Below are 15851 nucleotides of genomic sequence, written 5' to 3' on the forward strand. Positions count from 1 at the left end.
ACAGATGAGTTTATCTTTCACAGCCTGTACAAGCCAGTTTACTTTATAGGGACAACTTGCTAATTGAACAGTCTGCAGACACTGCAATTACTTCCCAAACCAGGCAACTAAAGTAGTTTAAAGCTATCCAGAGGTGTATCGTTAACACGTACAAATGTGCTTTAACTCACTTTGATATATAGATGAGCAAGCACCATTTCAGTGAAGTTTCAGAGTAATAAAGGCGGCCTTTAAATCCAGGCTGAGTAAACAAAATCAGCTTTAGATCTGTGAAACTAAGAAGTGTACACTTATATTTCCTTCATACAGGAAAGGAATTGTAGGCAGACACTTTTAGCCAAACTAAAAGTTAGTATATCATCAGTGGGGGACGAGGGGGATCACGTTAAAACAGAAGATATAACAGAGTAGGCAGGTTATGTAAGTTTGTAGATCTCATTAGCACCATATGATGACAAGTGAACCAGCAACAGACATGTGGTCTGATTCACTTATTCTTTGGCCCCATTTTCCTTTCAAACTCTACCTGGAATGGTGAATGACATAAAAGGGCCTCGGTCATGTTAGTGGAGAGAAACGAAAACCCGGCCTCTATTTTCTCTTCTGCTAACAACCAGAAATGAGCTTACCAAGTTGAAGTAGTTTTTTTTTTTCCATAATGGTGCATAAATTATGACCATATATATCATGCTAAAAAAGATTTTATGGTCATATAAACACTTGTAATGCTCACTGAGATTTTAAGTTAAATTGAGAGAAAACATACACCTAAAATGATTTTTAAAGTACTAAATGGTCCACTATAACAATTTTATTATCCCTAACATACTACTTACTGTTCCTCACATTAAAAGAAGAATCTACAGAACAATGGGGATACAAAGTGGGTCTCTATTCTCAAGCAGAACTTCTTGCAAATAATTTTAGGGGTAAATTCCGAGGATTACATGCTCCTTTTGTGGCTGACTATGGACAAGATGTCCCTGGTCCCAGGTCAGATACAGAGGAGCTGAACACAGGTACAGGTGACCCATACTTTGAACTTGGTACTTTCTGAAATTTAATCAAGAACATTTCAGATAGTGTAACCATGAGCTGCTACAGTTGGAGGAGCTTTAAAAATAGGTTTGCCGGGCGCTAGCCGGTTTGGCTCAGTGGATAAAGCGTCAACTTGAGGACTGAAGGATCCTGGGTTCGATTCCGGTCAAGGGCACATGCCTGGGTTGTGGGCTCGATCCCAGTGTGGGGCATACAGAAGGCAGCCAATCAATGATTCTTTCTCATCATTGATGTTTCTATCTCTCTCTCCCTCTCCCTTCCTCTCTGAAATCAATAAAAATATGTAAAGAAAAAATTTTTTTAAATAGGTTTTCCAGTAAAGAATAACACAATCTAAAAAAATAGAGCACCAGAATACACTGCATTATTAGGAATGAAAGCCTACTACTCCCTACATCCAAATCAATCAGCTGACACAAAGTGAAAATATCCCCACTTAACGCAGAACTACACTGTTCTGTTGGCATTTGCTTGTATCCATTGATGGTGTTTTTAATGCTTCATTTAAGTGTCAAACTGGGTGACAGGCATTAATTCTATTGATGATTTAGCATCAAACGTTTTAGATCCAAAAATGTTTCTCCAATTGTTTACCTGCTATACACTATCCCTGCTATACAATCAAATAAACTAATTAAGTAAAATGAACAGATATTATTTTTCTGGCCCTAAGCCATGGACAGCTGTGAATACCACAGAGGCATTTCTTCCCTGCAATGTAGTCAGAAAGATATGCACAGTCATGCAGCTCAAAATATTGTTTTATGTGTGGAACAACATTGTCATAAGATGTTTGGAAGCCAAGTAAAATCACAGAAGAGAGGGGATTTGTAGCAGACTGTTTTGGCTGAAGGAAAATGAGACAGCTCTCCCATGAAGCAAGCAACATGACACCTTCCAGTGTGAGAAATAGCCTTTGGATGGTTAGAGAGCAAGAGGAAAAGGCAAAGACGTGGAGATCAAAGCTCTCTCCCTGTACACTACAGATAATCTTTTTTCTTCCTCTTCAACAGCAACACCGAGGAAAGGCTGAAGGTGGTGGGAGAAGGAGAATAGGAAACCATGCTAATCCAGAATTGTAAAGAAAGGAGCTGGCCTTTTGATCTCCACAGGATGGCAACTTTATTGGCTATGCCTAAGCAGTTTCCAACCAGCTGATCAACCAGGTATTAACTAACACTCAACTCTTCCATGATCAGTAACCATGAAGGGAGTCATCTGTGAACAGCAGTCAAGCAGAAGGCTCATCTACTACCAAATGACCGCCAGCCCATATCCAACCCAGAGGGGAAGAGCAACCCAGGGGAAATGATTGTCTCTCCTTGATGAGTACCAGTTATTTGCCTTGGGTCTTAGAGCAAAATCTTTCCTCAAGGGGGCATGAGAATGGCACTCATTTTCCAGAATACAACTTGGAATTTCTGCGCACCTGCATCACTGTTTTGACTTCTGTTCAATCACTGCTTTTAAAAGCATGCCAGGAAATGCAGAGTCGATAAAGGCTGAACAGGAGTAGGCTGGGTGTAATGAATTAATTGTGTTGTCTAGTGATCTCAAGTTTTACAGACCAGCTACTTTCTGATAGGAAGAGGAATGCTTTCCTTTCAAAATTGTAAGTGCTCAAACCATGTCTTTTTAGGTGGATTTTTTGGGACAAGTTTCAAAATAAAAAATGACTGAACCACAAGTTTTCTGATTTAAATTCTTCATCTCTCTTTTTTAACGACAGAAGTGCATGGTAGTGAAGAGTTTTAGAATCAACTTTATTCAAATCCATGCTCCTCCACATCTCCTAACTCTCCATGATGTACTTCCCACAACCATAAAATAAGGGTAGGGTAATAATTTTACTAATAACAGCACCTATGTCATAGGATTCTCATAAACATTACGATAATGGTAAATGTTCAATAAATTATGATCCTACTTTCATAGCAATAGTAGGAGTTATTGTCATAAAGTTTCTTATAGGACCCCAGAGATCAAAATCAATCTCATTTTTTAATTTCCTTCTTTTACTTTGATTAGTCTGTTCTAAGCAAAGATGTTATGATATGGAAGATAAAAGGTAAGTACTTAGTTTTTACTCCTCTATACATTGAGGTAGTCAATATTCTAAAGTTTTATTAAATGTAGCTTTAAAAAACTAGTCTATGAATTCATTAAAGATTTAAACATTTCAAAATGTATTTTTTTTTAAAAAAAGCAAAATGTCTACTTTATATAGTTGTTAAGTACAGAGTATATACGCTGACATCAAATTTTCAGAAGTCCATTTTTCAGGGATGTTTTTCAAGCTGTGTGTGGTCAGAGGGTACACTTGGATTTTGGCTGCTCTACTTCCACTCCACCTCTTCCTATATTTTTAAACTAGCTAAATTCTGGATCTATTTCTGGTTTCACTCCTCCTCCCCTGCCCACCCCCCCCCCCCCCCCCCCGCCCCGCCTTTCTTTCTACCAAATTTTTAATTTATTCTGAAGATGACCTTAGGCCTAATTTTTAATTGAATAACAATTTTTATTTCCTTATGTTTTCATATAAGAAGTAAAGCTTGCAAGGCAGTTATACTTTTATTTTAAGAAGTAATCATTTTTTCAAGGGGCTGGAAATTAGGATAAGCATCACCTTGGCATCCTTTGTTAACACAGAAGATGACAGGTGAAGACAAGTATTTATGATCTCCACTGGTAAACTGTCATTCTGTTTCCTCCCAATCTTATTCCAGTTGCCCAGTATTTTTCATGATAGATATCTGCTCAATGTAAAATATATAAACAAGCAAACAACTGCCATGTGTTAGAGGACCTTTAATCAAGATATAAGAATATTTTCAGTGCTGTCATAGTATTCAGGTAAGTATATTTAAAAGCCAGAAGTTTATAAAGATAATAATAAGAAATGATTAGAATTATCAAAAAATCTTGCCAGAGAGGGAGAGAGAGAAAGGAGGGAGAAAAGAAGGAAGAGGGAAGTAAAAGAGATAAATGACCCAGGTAAGTGGCTCCTATAGTGCAACTTTTCTAAAAATGTCCCTCTTCAAAAAACAAAGAAAATCTGCCCTCTAAAAGAAAAAGAAAGGAAAAAAAGATAGCACAAATGAATTTCCACTTTACTTGAAAGTCAGTTCTCACTTTAAATTTGAATTGAAATTCAATCACTTTGTCACTTAAAAGCAAGTTTGAGCAACTGGAGTTGAGGAGAGGAAGTCTATGAAGGAACCACTTCCTGAGACATCACACAGGTTTTTTTTTTAGTGCTATCCACCCTGCTCCCTTCACCAGAAGCCTAGCTATCCATAGAAAAGAACTCAGATATACAAACTCACTAAAAAAATTCACCTTAAAAATGAATTTTTAAAGAAATACCTAATTTTCTTCAAAATTTTAGTTTCCTAGAGTAAAAAGTTATATATTATAGCATTTGGTTAATGAAAGAAAGGCACCACAAAGCAAACATATACTCTTAAACATAGAATTTGATGTTAAGTACGACATCAACGCATCAAAATGAAGTTTATAATCTGTTTGAAGAAAACTATAGGACTTTGTTAAGTTGGCATCCATGATAAAAAGAAAGAAAAAAGAACTGACAACCAATAGATGCTTTTACAGGTTAAATCTTGTTGAAGGTACCTTACCCCCAGTGCGCTTTGATTTATTTAAGCTCACCACATTTCTCTTAAATACACTCCATTAACAAGCGATAGACTGTGATCTTACGCTTGAGGCAATACATGAAACACAATCTTTCAAGAACTTCATTCATTCTCTGACCAGGTGTCTTGAGCACGCCCAAATCTACTCCTCTGAGTTCTGTGAAGTTTTATTCAAATCAACAGTGTGGCTTTAGAATAGCACACTGCCATGAAATCACCCCAGCAGCCTAATAATTTGGCCTCTCAAGTTCAGATTCACAGCATGAGTCTAAGTCATCAGGGGAATGATTAAGAGCTTCAGGTTAAATATGAGAGAGCACTTCTGACCTGCAACCTGGCCAAAGAAGAAGATAAGCACACCTATAGGAAAAACCTTAGGTTTATTAAAAATCATCAGTGGCTTAAATGGAGAATTAAATGAGAAAAACAAGGCCAGAAATCAGTTCAGGTCTAAGATGACAAATGCCTCATCTATTTAAATTACAAATCCCAGATACTAACTACGAATCAAATTATTAAATCTGAAAGGACAGTACGCCCCCTCCCCAGACATTTTTCCAAGTAAAGACAGAATGTGCAGAGGAAAGCAACCAGCTTTCAGTAATAAATACCCTCCCTATTAGTGTGACTCTATCTTTAATCTACAGCCATGATAAAATGTCCCAACATATACAAACTCAGCTCAAACAGTGACTAATGACCATTAATCCCCCTATCTTCAGTAATCTGCCCCTCCAGTCATTTGTCACACTGACACTTCACTTTACACACGTGAATAAACTTTAACTGAGAAGGTGAATCAACAAAAATCTCAAAGGTATCTGAAGCTGTAAATTAAACTAAGGGGAGACACAGCAAAGAGAGACAAATAGAGAGATCAGATCTTAATGTTTTTGATTTGCATGCATGGCCAGTCTTGGGGGTGGGGAACTATTCAATCATTCAGATCTGCAAACTAAGAAAAAAAGCAAAAAGCTACATTACAGAAAGGAGAAGTTGGAAGTAAGAAGAGGTGACCCTAAGAGTTGGTTTAATCTATTGATCCATCCACCATAACACAGATCAAATATCGGAGGCTGGAACTTCAGTATTCTGTTTTCCTCAATTTAATGAACTTCTTATTTAGTTTAGTTGCAAATGTTCCTGGGCTGAAATTATTTTAGGAGTTTATTTGCTATTATTTAGCTGATGCATTTTTCTTTCTCATATTTCATTAACTTAAGTAAAATCCTCAGTCAAAATATAAACCATAGCCATGGACCATAAAAAGCTCAAACCAACCTTTTAAAACTATTTCATAATCAAGCTAATTGAGTGACTTTAACCGATAGGCCCTGATGCAACTTGAAGCTCAGTATTCCACTATACAAATTCCCTGAGGTGCAGTGTGTGTGTGTGTGCGTGTGTGTGTTTTAGGGCCTGAAATCAGATCCTTGATTGAAACCAGAATCTACCAAAAGGAAAGAAAGAAAAGTTGAGTCGTGACTCTGTTCAACCACAGTAAAAGTTTCTTAGGGAGTGTAAAAAAACTATATGTAAGTGTAGATACAGTGTCTTCTCCTATGTCAGAAGGATCCCATTGCAGCATCCTTCCAACACCTCATCTGGGGAGTTTCAGTACTATTTAATTAATCCCCCAAATCCTAAATCCAACCTTCTGTTTTCCTTTGCCAATGAAAATTCCCAGGCAATTAACTAACTGTTCCCTTTCAGATACTTGCAACCGCCTGTTTTCCTTCTAAACCCAGCCAGGCAGAGTGGCTAGTTTATATCCTACCGTAGGAAGGAGTTATTTCCTGAAGTTTCTACAGAATCAGATTTAATTACAGACTTTAGTTACATAAAACAACTACTAATAACCCCTTGTGCTCGGAGGAGGAGGGGCGAATTGGAGGACCAGGTTCAGGAATCCAGGCGGGTCTCCGAGCCACAAGATTACCCCGGCGCACACCACCCTCCCCAAAGGAAGCAGCCCAGGGATGAAACTCACTTAGGCTCATCCTGGAGGCCCTCGCTCACCGCCAACTGCTGCCTCCTCCTACCCTTGAGCTCAGACCTGCGTTTGCCAAGTGACCTGGGCGTGCCCTGAACTTGGCAAAAGGACGAAGTCTACAATGAGGCTGGGGGGTTTGGGGGGATAGGGGTAAAGGGACGACGCAAAGTAAGAACTAGAAACCATTTTGCCTGAAAGTCTTGCAGGGACCAAGCTCCTCTGGCCCTAGAAAGGAGAGGTCGCAGAAATGCAGTTCGGGGTTTGATTTGCGAAGTGGAGAAGGGGCGTGCAAGAGGGATGCAGGGTGAAGAAAGAAGACGCGAGGTTACCTGAACAGAGACATATTAATCCAAAGAGGTAAAAGTGAGCAGGCTCCGCGATCATTGTCCTCGGGTGGATCCTGCATACAGTCTCATGCCAAGAGGAGGGTGTAGAAATGGGGTCCCCGAATTTATGAAGCCACACCACACACACTACACACAAAGGCTTAATATAAGCAACGTGGGTCAATCCGCCAGGAGTTTTCAGGGGAATTACTCGTCGACCTTTCCGGACGCTGGTCAATATCGCAGAGCACTTTGCAGACTAAGAATTCCAAGGTTTGCCTTCTCTGGCTCCAAGGTTTCCGAGGAAGCTCGGCCACTTCCAAGGACCAACCAAAGCCAACAACAAAGAGCCGAAGCAGAGGAGCAGCGGTGCGGTTTCCTGCCTGCACGCGCTGGCGGAGCCACCCGGCGTGCGCCCCCACACTGTGCGCCTAGCGCCGCGGCGAGGGCAGGCGCGGCGGCAGCAAAGTTGGGGTGTGAGAATGAATCAGGGGAGGCCAAAAAGTGCTTCTCCGTCCACAGGCGAGCCCAGTCAACAGCTGACCATTCCCGGCGAAGGCAGGCAAGACAACGGCGGCAGCTCGGGAAGACGGGCTTGGGGTGCCAGGGGTGTGCCTGGGTGACTCCAAGCGCCGGGAGCGAACGAGGGGGCGGTGCGGCGACAGCGGCTGCCTGGGCGGGCCCTTGTTCCCATCACTTGGGTGATACGGGGGGCACCGGGGACAGCAGCAGGTCCGCGGACACACGCATGCCTCCCTCGCGCCTCCGGCCCGGAGCCGCGCTCACCATCGCCCCAGCCCCTCGCCCACAGGGGCGCGCGCGCGAGGCACCCCGAACTCTCCGCGCTGGGACGCCGGAGCGCAAACTTTCTGAGGGTGGCTCCCCGCAACCTGGCACGTGGAAGTGGCAGAGAGGCAGTTCCCGAACCTCCCCGAGGCGGCGAGACTGGCGAGGAGGATGCTGCTGCGGTGGGAGCAAGGCCGCGGCGACTCAGCGGAGCTCCGCCGGGATCAGCCGCGTCTGAAGTTTCTACTCTCACGCTGCCTCTTCTCTGGCTCAATTGCTAGTGGGTTTCCCCTAGCGTCCCCGCGGCTCCCAGTTTCCTCCCTCTCCTCCCCAACCCGGGAACACTTAAAGGGGCCGCGCGGTACTTCCCAGCCTTCACTCTGTCCTGTCTGGCAAGTTCTGGTCATTAATATTTCATCCACACACCAGAGGTGCCCGACTGCGCCCTCAGGTGAGAATAAAACCGCTCAGGATCAGAAATCCAAGCGAATGGGAACTTGTCTGGTTCCTCTCGCCAACCCTAGCTCCCCTGCACCTTTCTCCAAATGGAACCTCCCAGCCAAAGACTTCAAAAATCCTCCTGGTCCAGCTTAACCTCTTCCTTACCGCTTCCTGGAGTTGGGAAAACTCTACCCCTCACCCTTCCCCATTACCATTTTAAAAAAATCAAATTTAGGCAAACGAGCTGTTTGGAGAGGAGATTATCTAGAATAACGATTTTCAACTAGTGTGCCTTAAGAATTTTTAAAACATTCAATACCTGACTTTTCCCCTTAGATTACCCCCCCCCCCCACACACACACACACACACAAAAGACAACAGGCAACACAACAATAGCCATCTGGTGTGAATTAATAAAAATGATACCTATTTTTGTCATATTGGCAAAAAATATATATTTCTTGGTGTGCCACAGAATTTAGAAATTAGTTTATGTGTGCCTTAACATGAAAAGGGTTGAAAATCGCTGACCTAGATAATAAGTGGACACTCTATTACAATGATCACGTGTTGGAAAATATTTTATATTTCAGAGAGAGAGGGAGGGAGGGAGAGAGAGGGGAGAGAAATGTCAATTTCCTGCCCACTTATATATGCATTAATTGGTTGATTCCTGCATGTGCCCAGACCAGACGGGGATGGAAGCGCAACCTTGCCCTATCTGGAGGATGCTGTAACCAACTGAGCTTCCCGGCCAGGAAAGTTGAAGCTGTTGCCTTCCAATTCCAAGGCGCAGGGTGCGCTAGGCGGTCTTTTCCTTGCGTCTCACTGGAGAGCCTCTCCTTCAATGTCAGCGACGCTGTGCAGGTATTAGAATGTTCACCATGGGGCCCTGGCTGGGTGGCTCAGTAAGCATCAAATACACCAACAGGTTGCTGGTTGGATTCCTGTCAGGAACTAGGTTGCAGGTTCCACCCCACGTTGGAACACTCAGGGAACATACTGATGGATGTTTCTCTCTCACATTGATGTTTCTCTCTCTCCTTTTCTCTCTCCCTCTCTCTAAAATAAAATAAAATCCTCAGGTGATTATTAAAATAATAATACTAGAATGTTAACAAGGGCAAATTAATTAAGGAAGAGGGACAAATGCAAAAGCATCCTTGACTAACCCAGAGTTTATTAAAAGAGAAGCAATTCAGCATTTTAACACCAAAGGGGGTGGGCTTTGACAGCCCATATACCCACCCTGAAACCCCAACCTCCCAGCATTAGCCCTGTTACCACACCAAAGTTCTGTGTTCTCTTCTGAGAAATAGGGACTCGCGAGATATTAGCAAAATATGAACAAATCACACCCAAAGCAAAACAAACCTAACACATCTGATGGGCATTCTTGCATTCATTCATTTTTCTGTCTTGCTATTCAATAAGACACTGTATGTAAAACACCTGAAATATAGTGAGTGTACTATAAAGGATAAATATTGGTATTTAGAACTATTTTTAATAAATTATTATCTACAAAGTTATGTACAATCACTTCAAAATGATTATTTGCTATCGATCAGGATATACTAGGACCTGCTCACAGTGGTTGTGTCTGGAGAGGAGAAATTCATGACAGATAGAGAGTCTGGGGTGGATTTACTCTTCTATTTTTTTTTAAGTGAACACATGCATTGCCTAACAAAAGATAATCGTTTAAAGTAAATTGTGCACTCATTTTGGTTGCTACTGGTACAACAGCTGACCTCGGAATAGCATTTTTGTAGAAAGAAATATCTGGCTAATAGTACCTATCTCTGAAAGTGAAGGATAGTTTAATCCTGAGAAAGCTGACTGAAAATTCAGTAAACATGCTGGAGATAAGATATCAAAGGCTCCAGCAAAAATCCAGCAATAAAAAAAAAAAAACAAGAATGTGCAGTAAATGCTGAAAAACATTTTTAAAACATCCAATACCTGACTCTTTTCCCTTAGATGGGCAAGTAAAAAAATGGCAACAGCCAACACAACAATAGCCATCTGGTGTGGATTAATAAAAATGATACCTATTTTTGTCATATTGGCAAAAAATACAATGTTTGGTGTGCCACAGAATTTTAGTAATTAGTTTATGTGTGCCATCACATGAAAAAGGTTGAAAATCACTGATCTAGAACATATCTAGATCATAAATGGGCACTCTATTATAATGAGAACTTTCTTTTAAATATTATATATTTCAGAGAGAGAGGAAGGGGCATTTGTTTGGTTTTGGAAAAAAGGTTATTTAGTGAGAAACATAGGCTGGTATCTTTTTTGTTGGGATAAGATGTGGTTTTAAGAGAGAGATCTTCAAATACTCATATGATGTGAGTGCATTTAAAATAAAGATTTTCAGCTTTAACTAAGTAAAGGAAGTATATATATATATATGTGTGTGTATATATATATATATATATATATATATATATATATATATATGTTTTATTGCCTTTTTACCGAGAGGAAGGGAGAGGGATAGAGAGTTAGAAACTTTGATGAGAGAGAAACATCGATCAGCTGCCTCCTGCACATCTCCCACCGGGGTTGTGCCCGCAACCAAGGTACATGCCCTTGACGGGAATCAAACCCGGGACCTTTCATTCCACAGGCTGACGCTCTATCCACTGAGCCAAACCAGTTAGGGCAGGAAGTATATTTTTAAATATAAAGTAGAATCTCTGGAAGGATGCATACTTCCAAAGAAGGTCTATCCACTGGTTTCCCAAAGTTTGCTAAGATTTCTCAAGGTCTCCGATGCATATACGTGAATCCTTTCTTCTTTCCCTGCCTCATCCAAAGCGTGCTTTTGTGTCCATTACATCAGTAAAAGTGGCATATGAAGACATTTGTATTCAGAAGATATTAGAGATCTATATTAAGTGAAACTCAATGTACCTGAGAACTTCCTTTGACTCACTCTCTTACCCATGCAAACAACCACTTAATAAACATTATCTCTGTGCAAGAAACAGTAAAGGGCTCTATAGGGGCATGATGTGAACAGAAATCCATTCACCAGGACCCCAGAGCTCATACTTTAAGAAGCTACACACACACAATGGAATACTATGCTGCTGTAAAAAGAAAGGAACTCCTACCATTTGCAGCAACATGGATGGACCTGGAGAGCATTATGCTAAGCGAAATAAGTCAGTTGGAGAAAGATAAATATCCCATGATCTCACTCATTTGTGGAATATAATGAACAACATAAACTGATGAACAAAAACAGATCCAGAGACAGAGAAGCATTGATCAGACTTTCAAACCTCAGAGGGAAGGCAGGGGAATGTGGGGGTAAAAGGGAAAGATCAACCAAAGGACTTGTATACATGCATATAAGCATAACCAATGGACACAGACACTGGGGGGTGGTGAGGGCACAAGCGGGAGGGTAGGGGGGCTAATGGGAGGATAAGGACACATATGTAATACCTTAATAAAGAAAAATAAAATAAATAAATAAAATAAATAAAATAAAAAGAAGCTACACAAGTTCCAAAGTGGAACCTACCTGACAAAGTAAAAACAGAGTGTCATTGGGGTTAAGTGACAGCTGGAGATGGATAATCATAGCAACTCTCCCATTTTTCCTACTGAACATTAAGTTATGTGGGAGAATACATGAAATACTCAATGTATCTGAGTATATGTGCAAATGTGAGTGTGCACACATGATATGGCACCTGCACATGCCAGGTATTCAGGAAAGTGCAAAAGAACTTTGACTCATTCAGGCTGGCTGGTTAGAAGACAAAGAGCAAGGTGAGGAGACAGTATCTTAATTTGCACTCAGAAACCCTATCCTGATCAGCTGGTCTGAAGAAGTCATCATGGATTCTAAAGTTCCATTTAGAGAATTATTATTTTTTAATATATATTTTTATTGATTTCAGAGAGGGAGAGGGAGAGATAGAAACATCAATGATGAGAGAGAATCATTGATCAGCTGCCTCTTGCACACCCCCTACTGGGGATTGAGCCTGCAACCCAGGCATATGCCCTTGACCAGAATGGAACCCGGGACCCTTCAGTCCACAGGTTAAGGCTCTATCCACTGAGCCAAACTAGCTAGGGCCATTTAGAGAATTCTGATCTCATTTGGAGCTAATGAAATTTAGGATCCCTAAAACGTCTTTTTGAGAATTTTGAGGAAACATGAAAATAGCACATCAGAGTAGTCCTGTGAATAGGGGCTTCTCTGACAGCAAAAATTCTGCAGCAGTAGGAACTCTTGGGTGGGTCTGATATGATTTTATCTTTCATAAGGTTACTCAGGAAATAACAAAACTCCCAGGGTCTCTGCAGGGATTCCAGATATCACTTCTCAGATCAGGAAGAGCAGAGAGTTCCTAAGGAAACTAAAACCAGAAGTTTCTCTCTGTTCCCCTCTTAGGAAGAAGCTCTAGAATCAGGGAGCCTGGGATGCATGCCGGAAGTTGCCAGAGATCTGCTGAGAAGCAGCATGATACAGAGTACACAGAGGCTGTGCTGCGTTCTCCAAAATGCATTGCCCTGCTCCCCGGCACAACAGCTAGCTTAGCAATTTGTACACAAAATTGCTGAGCAATCTGTGCAATTTTTGGTTTCTAAGTTAATGAACTGGGCTGAATATTTGAATAATTTAATATTTGAATATTTTCTAAGTTTGTATATATAAGAAAAGACTCATTTTAGAAAATAACCTAAAGTAACCCTCATGAAAAGAAAATAAACTCATATCTGTTGGAACATCTACTGTGTTTTCAGAAGTCTTGTCCCTTTAGTAAATATTAAAGGGACATACTGATATTGTAGTAATACCATGTTGATATTGTGCTAATATCTTTAAACTCCCACTCCTGATAATTAAGAATTTTCATTTTTCCTCACTAAAACTCTTACGGTAGTTACCTGAGGAAAAACTTATTTTTATTCAAATAAGCAATACAGTATTACTGATTCTAGTTGTCATATGTGACAGCATCAAGTCACATGTAATAAATCACATATAGTAGGATCTAGATTTTTACATGCAATAGGAGTTAAAGAAGAAATAAATGATTTAGGGTTAGAGCAGTAAAACAAAAATGAAAGAAAATAATTATAGGTAGGGTTTTAAAATATGTGTAACTTTATTACTATTCATGAAAGTGAATAAAGTTTACTATGATGACACTTTCTTCTAAATGTACGTAGGCCATTTTTGAAAATTTTAAATATATTTTTATTGAATTCAGAGAGGGATAAAGAGATAGAAACATCAATGATGACAGAGAGAATCACTGATGGGCTGCCTCCTGCACACCCCACCCTGGGGGTTGAGCCTGCACCCTGGACCTGTGCCCTGATGAGGAATCAAACTGTGACCTCCTGTTTTGTGGGTGGATGTTCAAACTTTGAAGCACACCAGCTGGGCATATGGCCTTTTTTAACAGCATTACTTTTGTTTGTTTCCTTCTCTGCCTTTTAGAATAGGGAGTTACTAGTATGTGCCCCAAGCCAGGAACCACAGAAAGGAGATTTCATGGGTTGTCTTGTCTTACTAAAATAAAGACTCAGGCATTGTCACCTGAGCCCATGTTGTTGTTGTTCTTTCCCAATTGATTTGAGAGAGAGAAGAAGGGAGAGAGAGATCGATTTGTTGTTCCACTTATTTATGCATTCATTGATTGATTCTTGTATGTGCCCTGACCACTCAATGGAACTCACAACCTTATTGTATCGGGATTATGCTCTTACCAACTGAGCACCTGGCCAGGGCTGAGTCCATTTTTTAAAAAATATATTTTTATTGATTTCAGAGAGGAAAGGAGAGGGAGAGAGAGATAGAAACATCAATGATGAGAGAGAATTATTGATTGGCTGCCTCCTGCATACCCCACACTGGGGACCGAGCTTGCAACCAGGGCATGTGCCCTTGGCTAGAATCGAACCCTGGACCCTTCAGTCCGCAGGCCAACGCTCTACCCACTGAGCCAAACAGGCTAGGGCGAGTCTGTGTTTTTAATACAGGAAAGGATGAGAACGAACCCCATTGGCCTCACTTAATCATGTGTTCCATTCTGCCTAACAGTCCCTAATGATCACTAAAATATATAAATTATGATATACTCAAGTTTTCTGTGAATTACTGTGACTGTGGTTGCCTTTTAGCATCTCAGTATCTGGGGGAGATTGTCAATGTTCTAAAACTAACTGCTATATTGCAAAGTCCTTCTGACAGAGCATTAGCAACAAAGGTTTCTCTAAAATTTACTCCTCTAAAATTTTACCAGAGTTTTTGAAGATAAATACTAGTAAAAGGGCACCAGGAAGTAGGACTGATTGAGGGCACTGTTTTGGACCCTTCACAAACATGGTTCTCACCATGATCATGTGAGGTGGTATTTTTTTAAATTTAGAGATGAGGTTGAGAGAGCAAATTGTTACTCAGTTTAGATGTCCAGGAGCCATGGATATTATATTTGAGCCCAGCTTCAAATATATGCTTTTGGCTTGGAACCAAGGCATATGGGGGAAAGTTCCATGGTAGGACAGGCTTTCGAGACACTGGATTCAGCACAGTTAAGCATTTCCCAAAGGCTTACAGGCATCTGAGCATTGTGAGTCCCCAGGGGAAGATTATTTTGAGAAGCCCGATTCTTTAGTAAACATGGCCCATTTTGTGCCATGCTACTGTGATAGTAGTCTCTCCACTCATTCACACCTGGAGATTAAGATCTTTAGCTTCCCTTGAATAACCGCATATGGTTCTTACTTGGGAGAAAATGTATTTGTCTTGAAATAATCAATGCAGCATTCCATACTAAGAAAGAATGTAAAGTGAAGTAACTACATGTCTAGGCTTTTCTTCCTAGAATAGCCAGAGAGATCCTCTGCTCAAAACACTCCAATAGTTTTCCATCTTACTTAGAGTAAGAACCACTGTTTCCAGAAGTCTGCAAGGCCTCACATGAGCTGGTCTCCCATCCTTTCCAACAGCATCTCCTCTTCCATTACCTGCCTGTACTCACTTTGCTTCACCACAACCACTTGTTTGCTATTCCCAGAATGTTATCAGGTAGCCTCAGAGATGTTTACTTTCTTAGGCTGGAATACTTACCCAACAATTTTCAAACCTACTCGCTTTCCTCTTTCATGTTTTAATAAAATCAAACCTCACAGAGTTTTTTTCCTCACCACCCACTTAAAAATTGCATCCTTACACAATACTTCCCACATCCCTTTCATGCTTTATGTTTCCGTTTTTTCCCCTCCAAAGCACATATTCCCACCTAATATTTTCTTATTTATTATTATTGACCGCCCCCTTTCTTTTAGAATGTTACATAAGTCAGGGATTCTTGACTATTTTATTCACTCTTGTATTCACAGCATCCAAAACAGTGTCTGGTACCAGGTAGGCATTCTAGTGCTTGTTGAATGAATGAGTGAATGAATGAATAAATGAGTCACTTCATTGTCTATTAAAATATCTTTTGGGAAAATGCTTCTTCAACAAACCTATTTCTATAGTTCTAAAGTATATTTTCTGTAATATATAGTTCAATCATTTTACCCACTTCAACTAACAGAGA

General features: G+C 40.6%; 1 protein-coding gene across 7 annotated transcripts in view; it reads right to left on the bottom strand.

Moving 5' to 3' along the window:
• The window catches only part of ROBO1 (roundabout guidance receptor 1), a 569906-nt gene that overhangs the window by 438101 nt on the left and 115954 nt on the right, over positions 1-15851 (bottom strand). For 3 of the 7 annotated variants that reach the window (XM_070406021.1, XM_070406020.1, XM_070406019.1), the window contains exon 1: positions 7038-7721. The exons of the other annotated variants lie outside the window; for them this stretch is intronic. In XM_070406021.1, coding sequence (XP_070262122.1) covers positions 7038-7092 — 55 coding nt within the window. In that variant the 5' untranslated portion in view covers positions 7093-7721. Of the gene's footprint in view, positions 1-7037; positions 7722-15851 lie in introns of those variants that run through there. 7 annotated transcript variants of the gene reach the window in all.

This window comes from Myotis yumanensis, unplaced genomic scaffold (genome assembly GCF_028538775.1).
Source record: "Myotis yumanensis isolate MYYU_CA2020_CCGP unplaced genomic scaffold, mMyoYum1.0.hap1 SCAF_2, whole genome shotgun sequence".
NCBI classification, from domain to species: Eukaryota; Metazoa; Chordata; class Mammalia; order Chiroptera; family Vespertilionidae; genus Myotis; species Myotis yumanensis.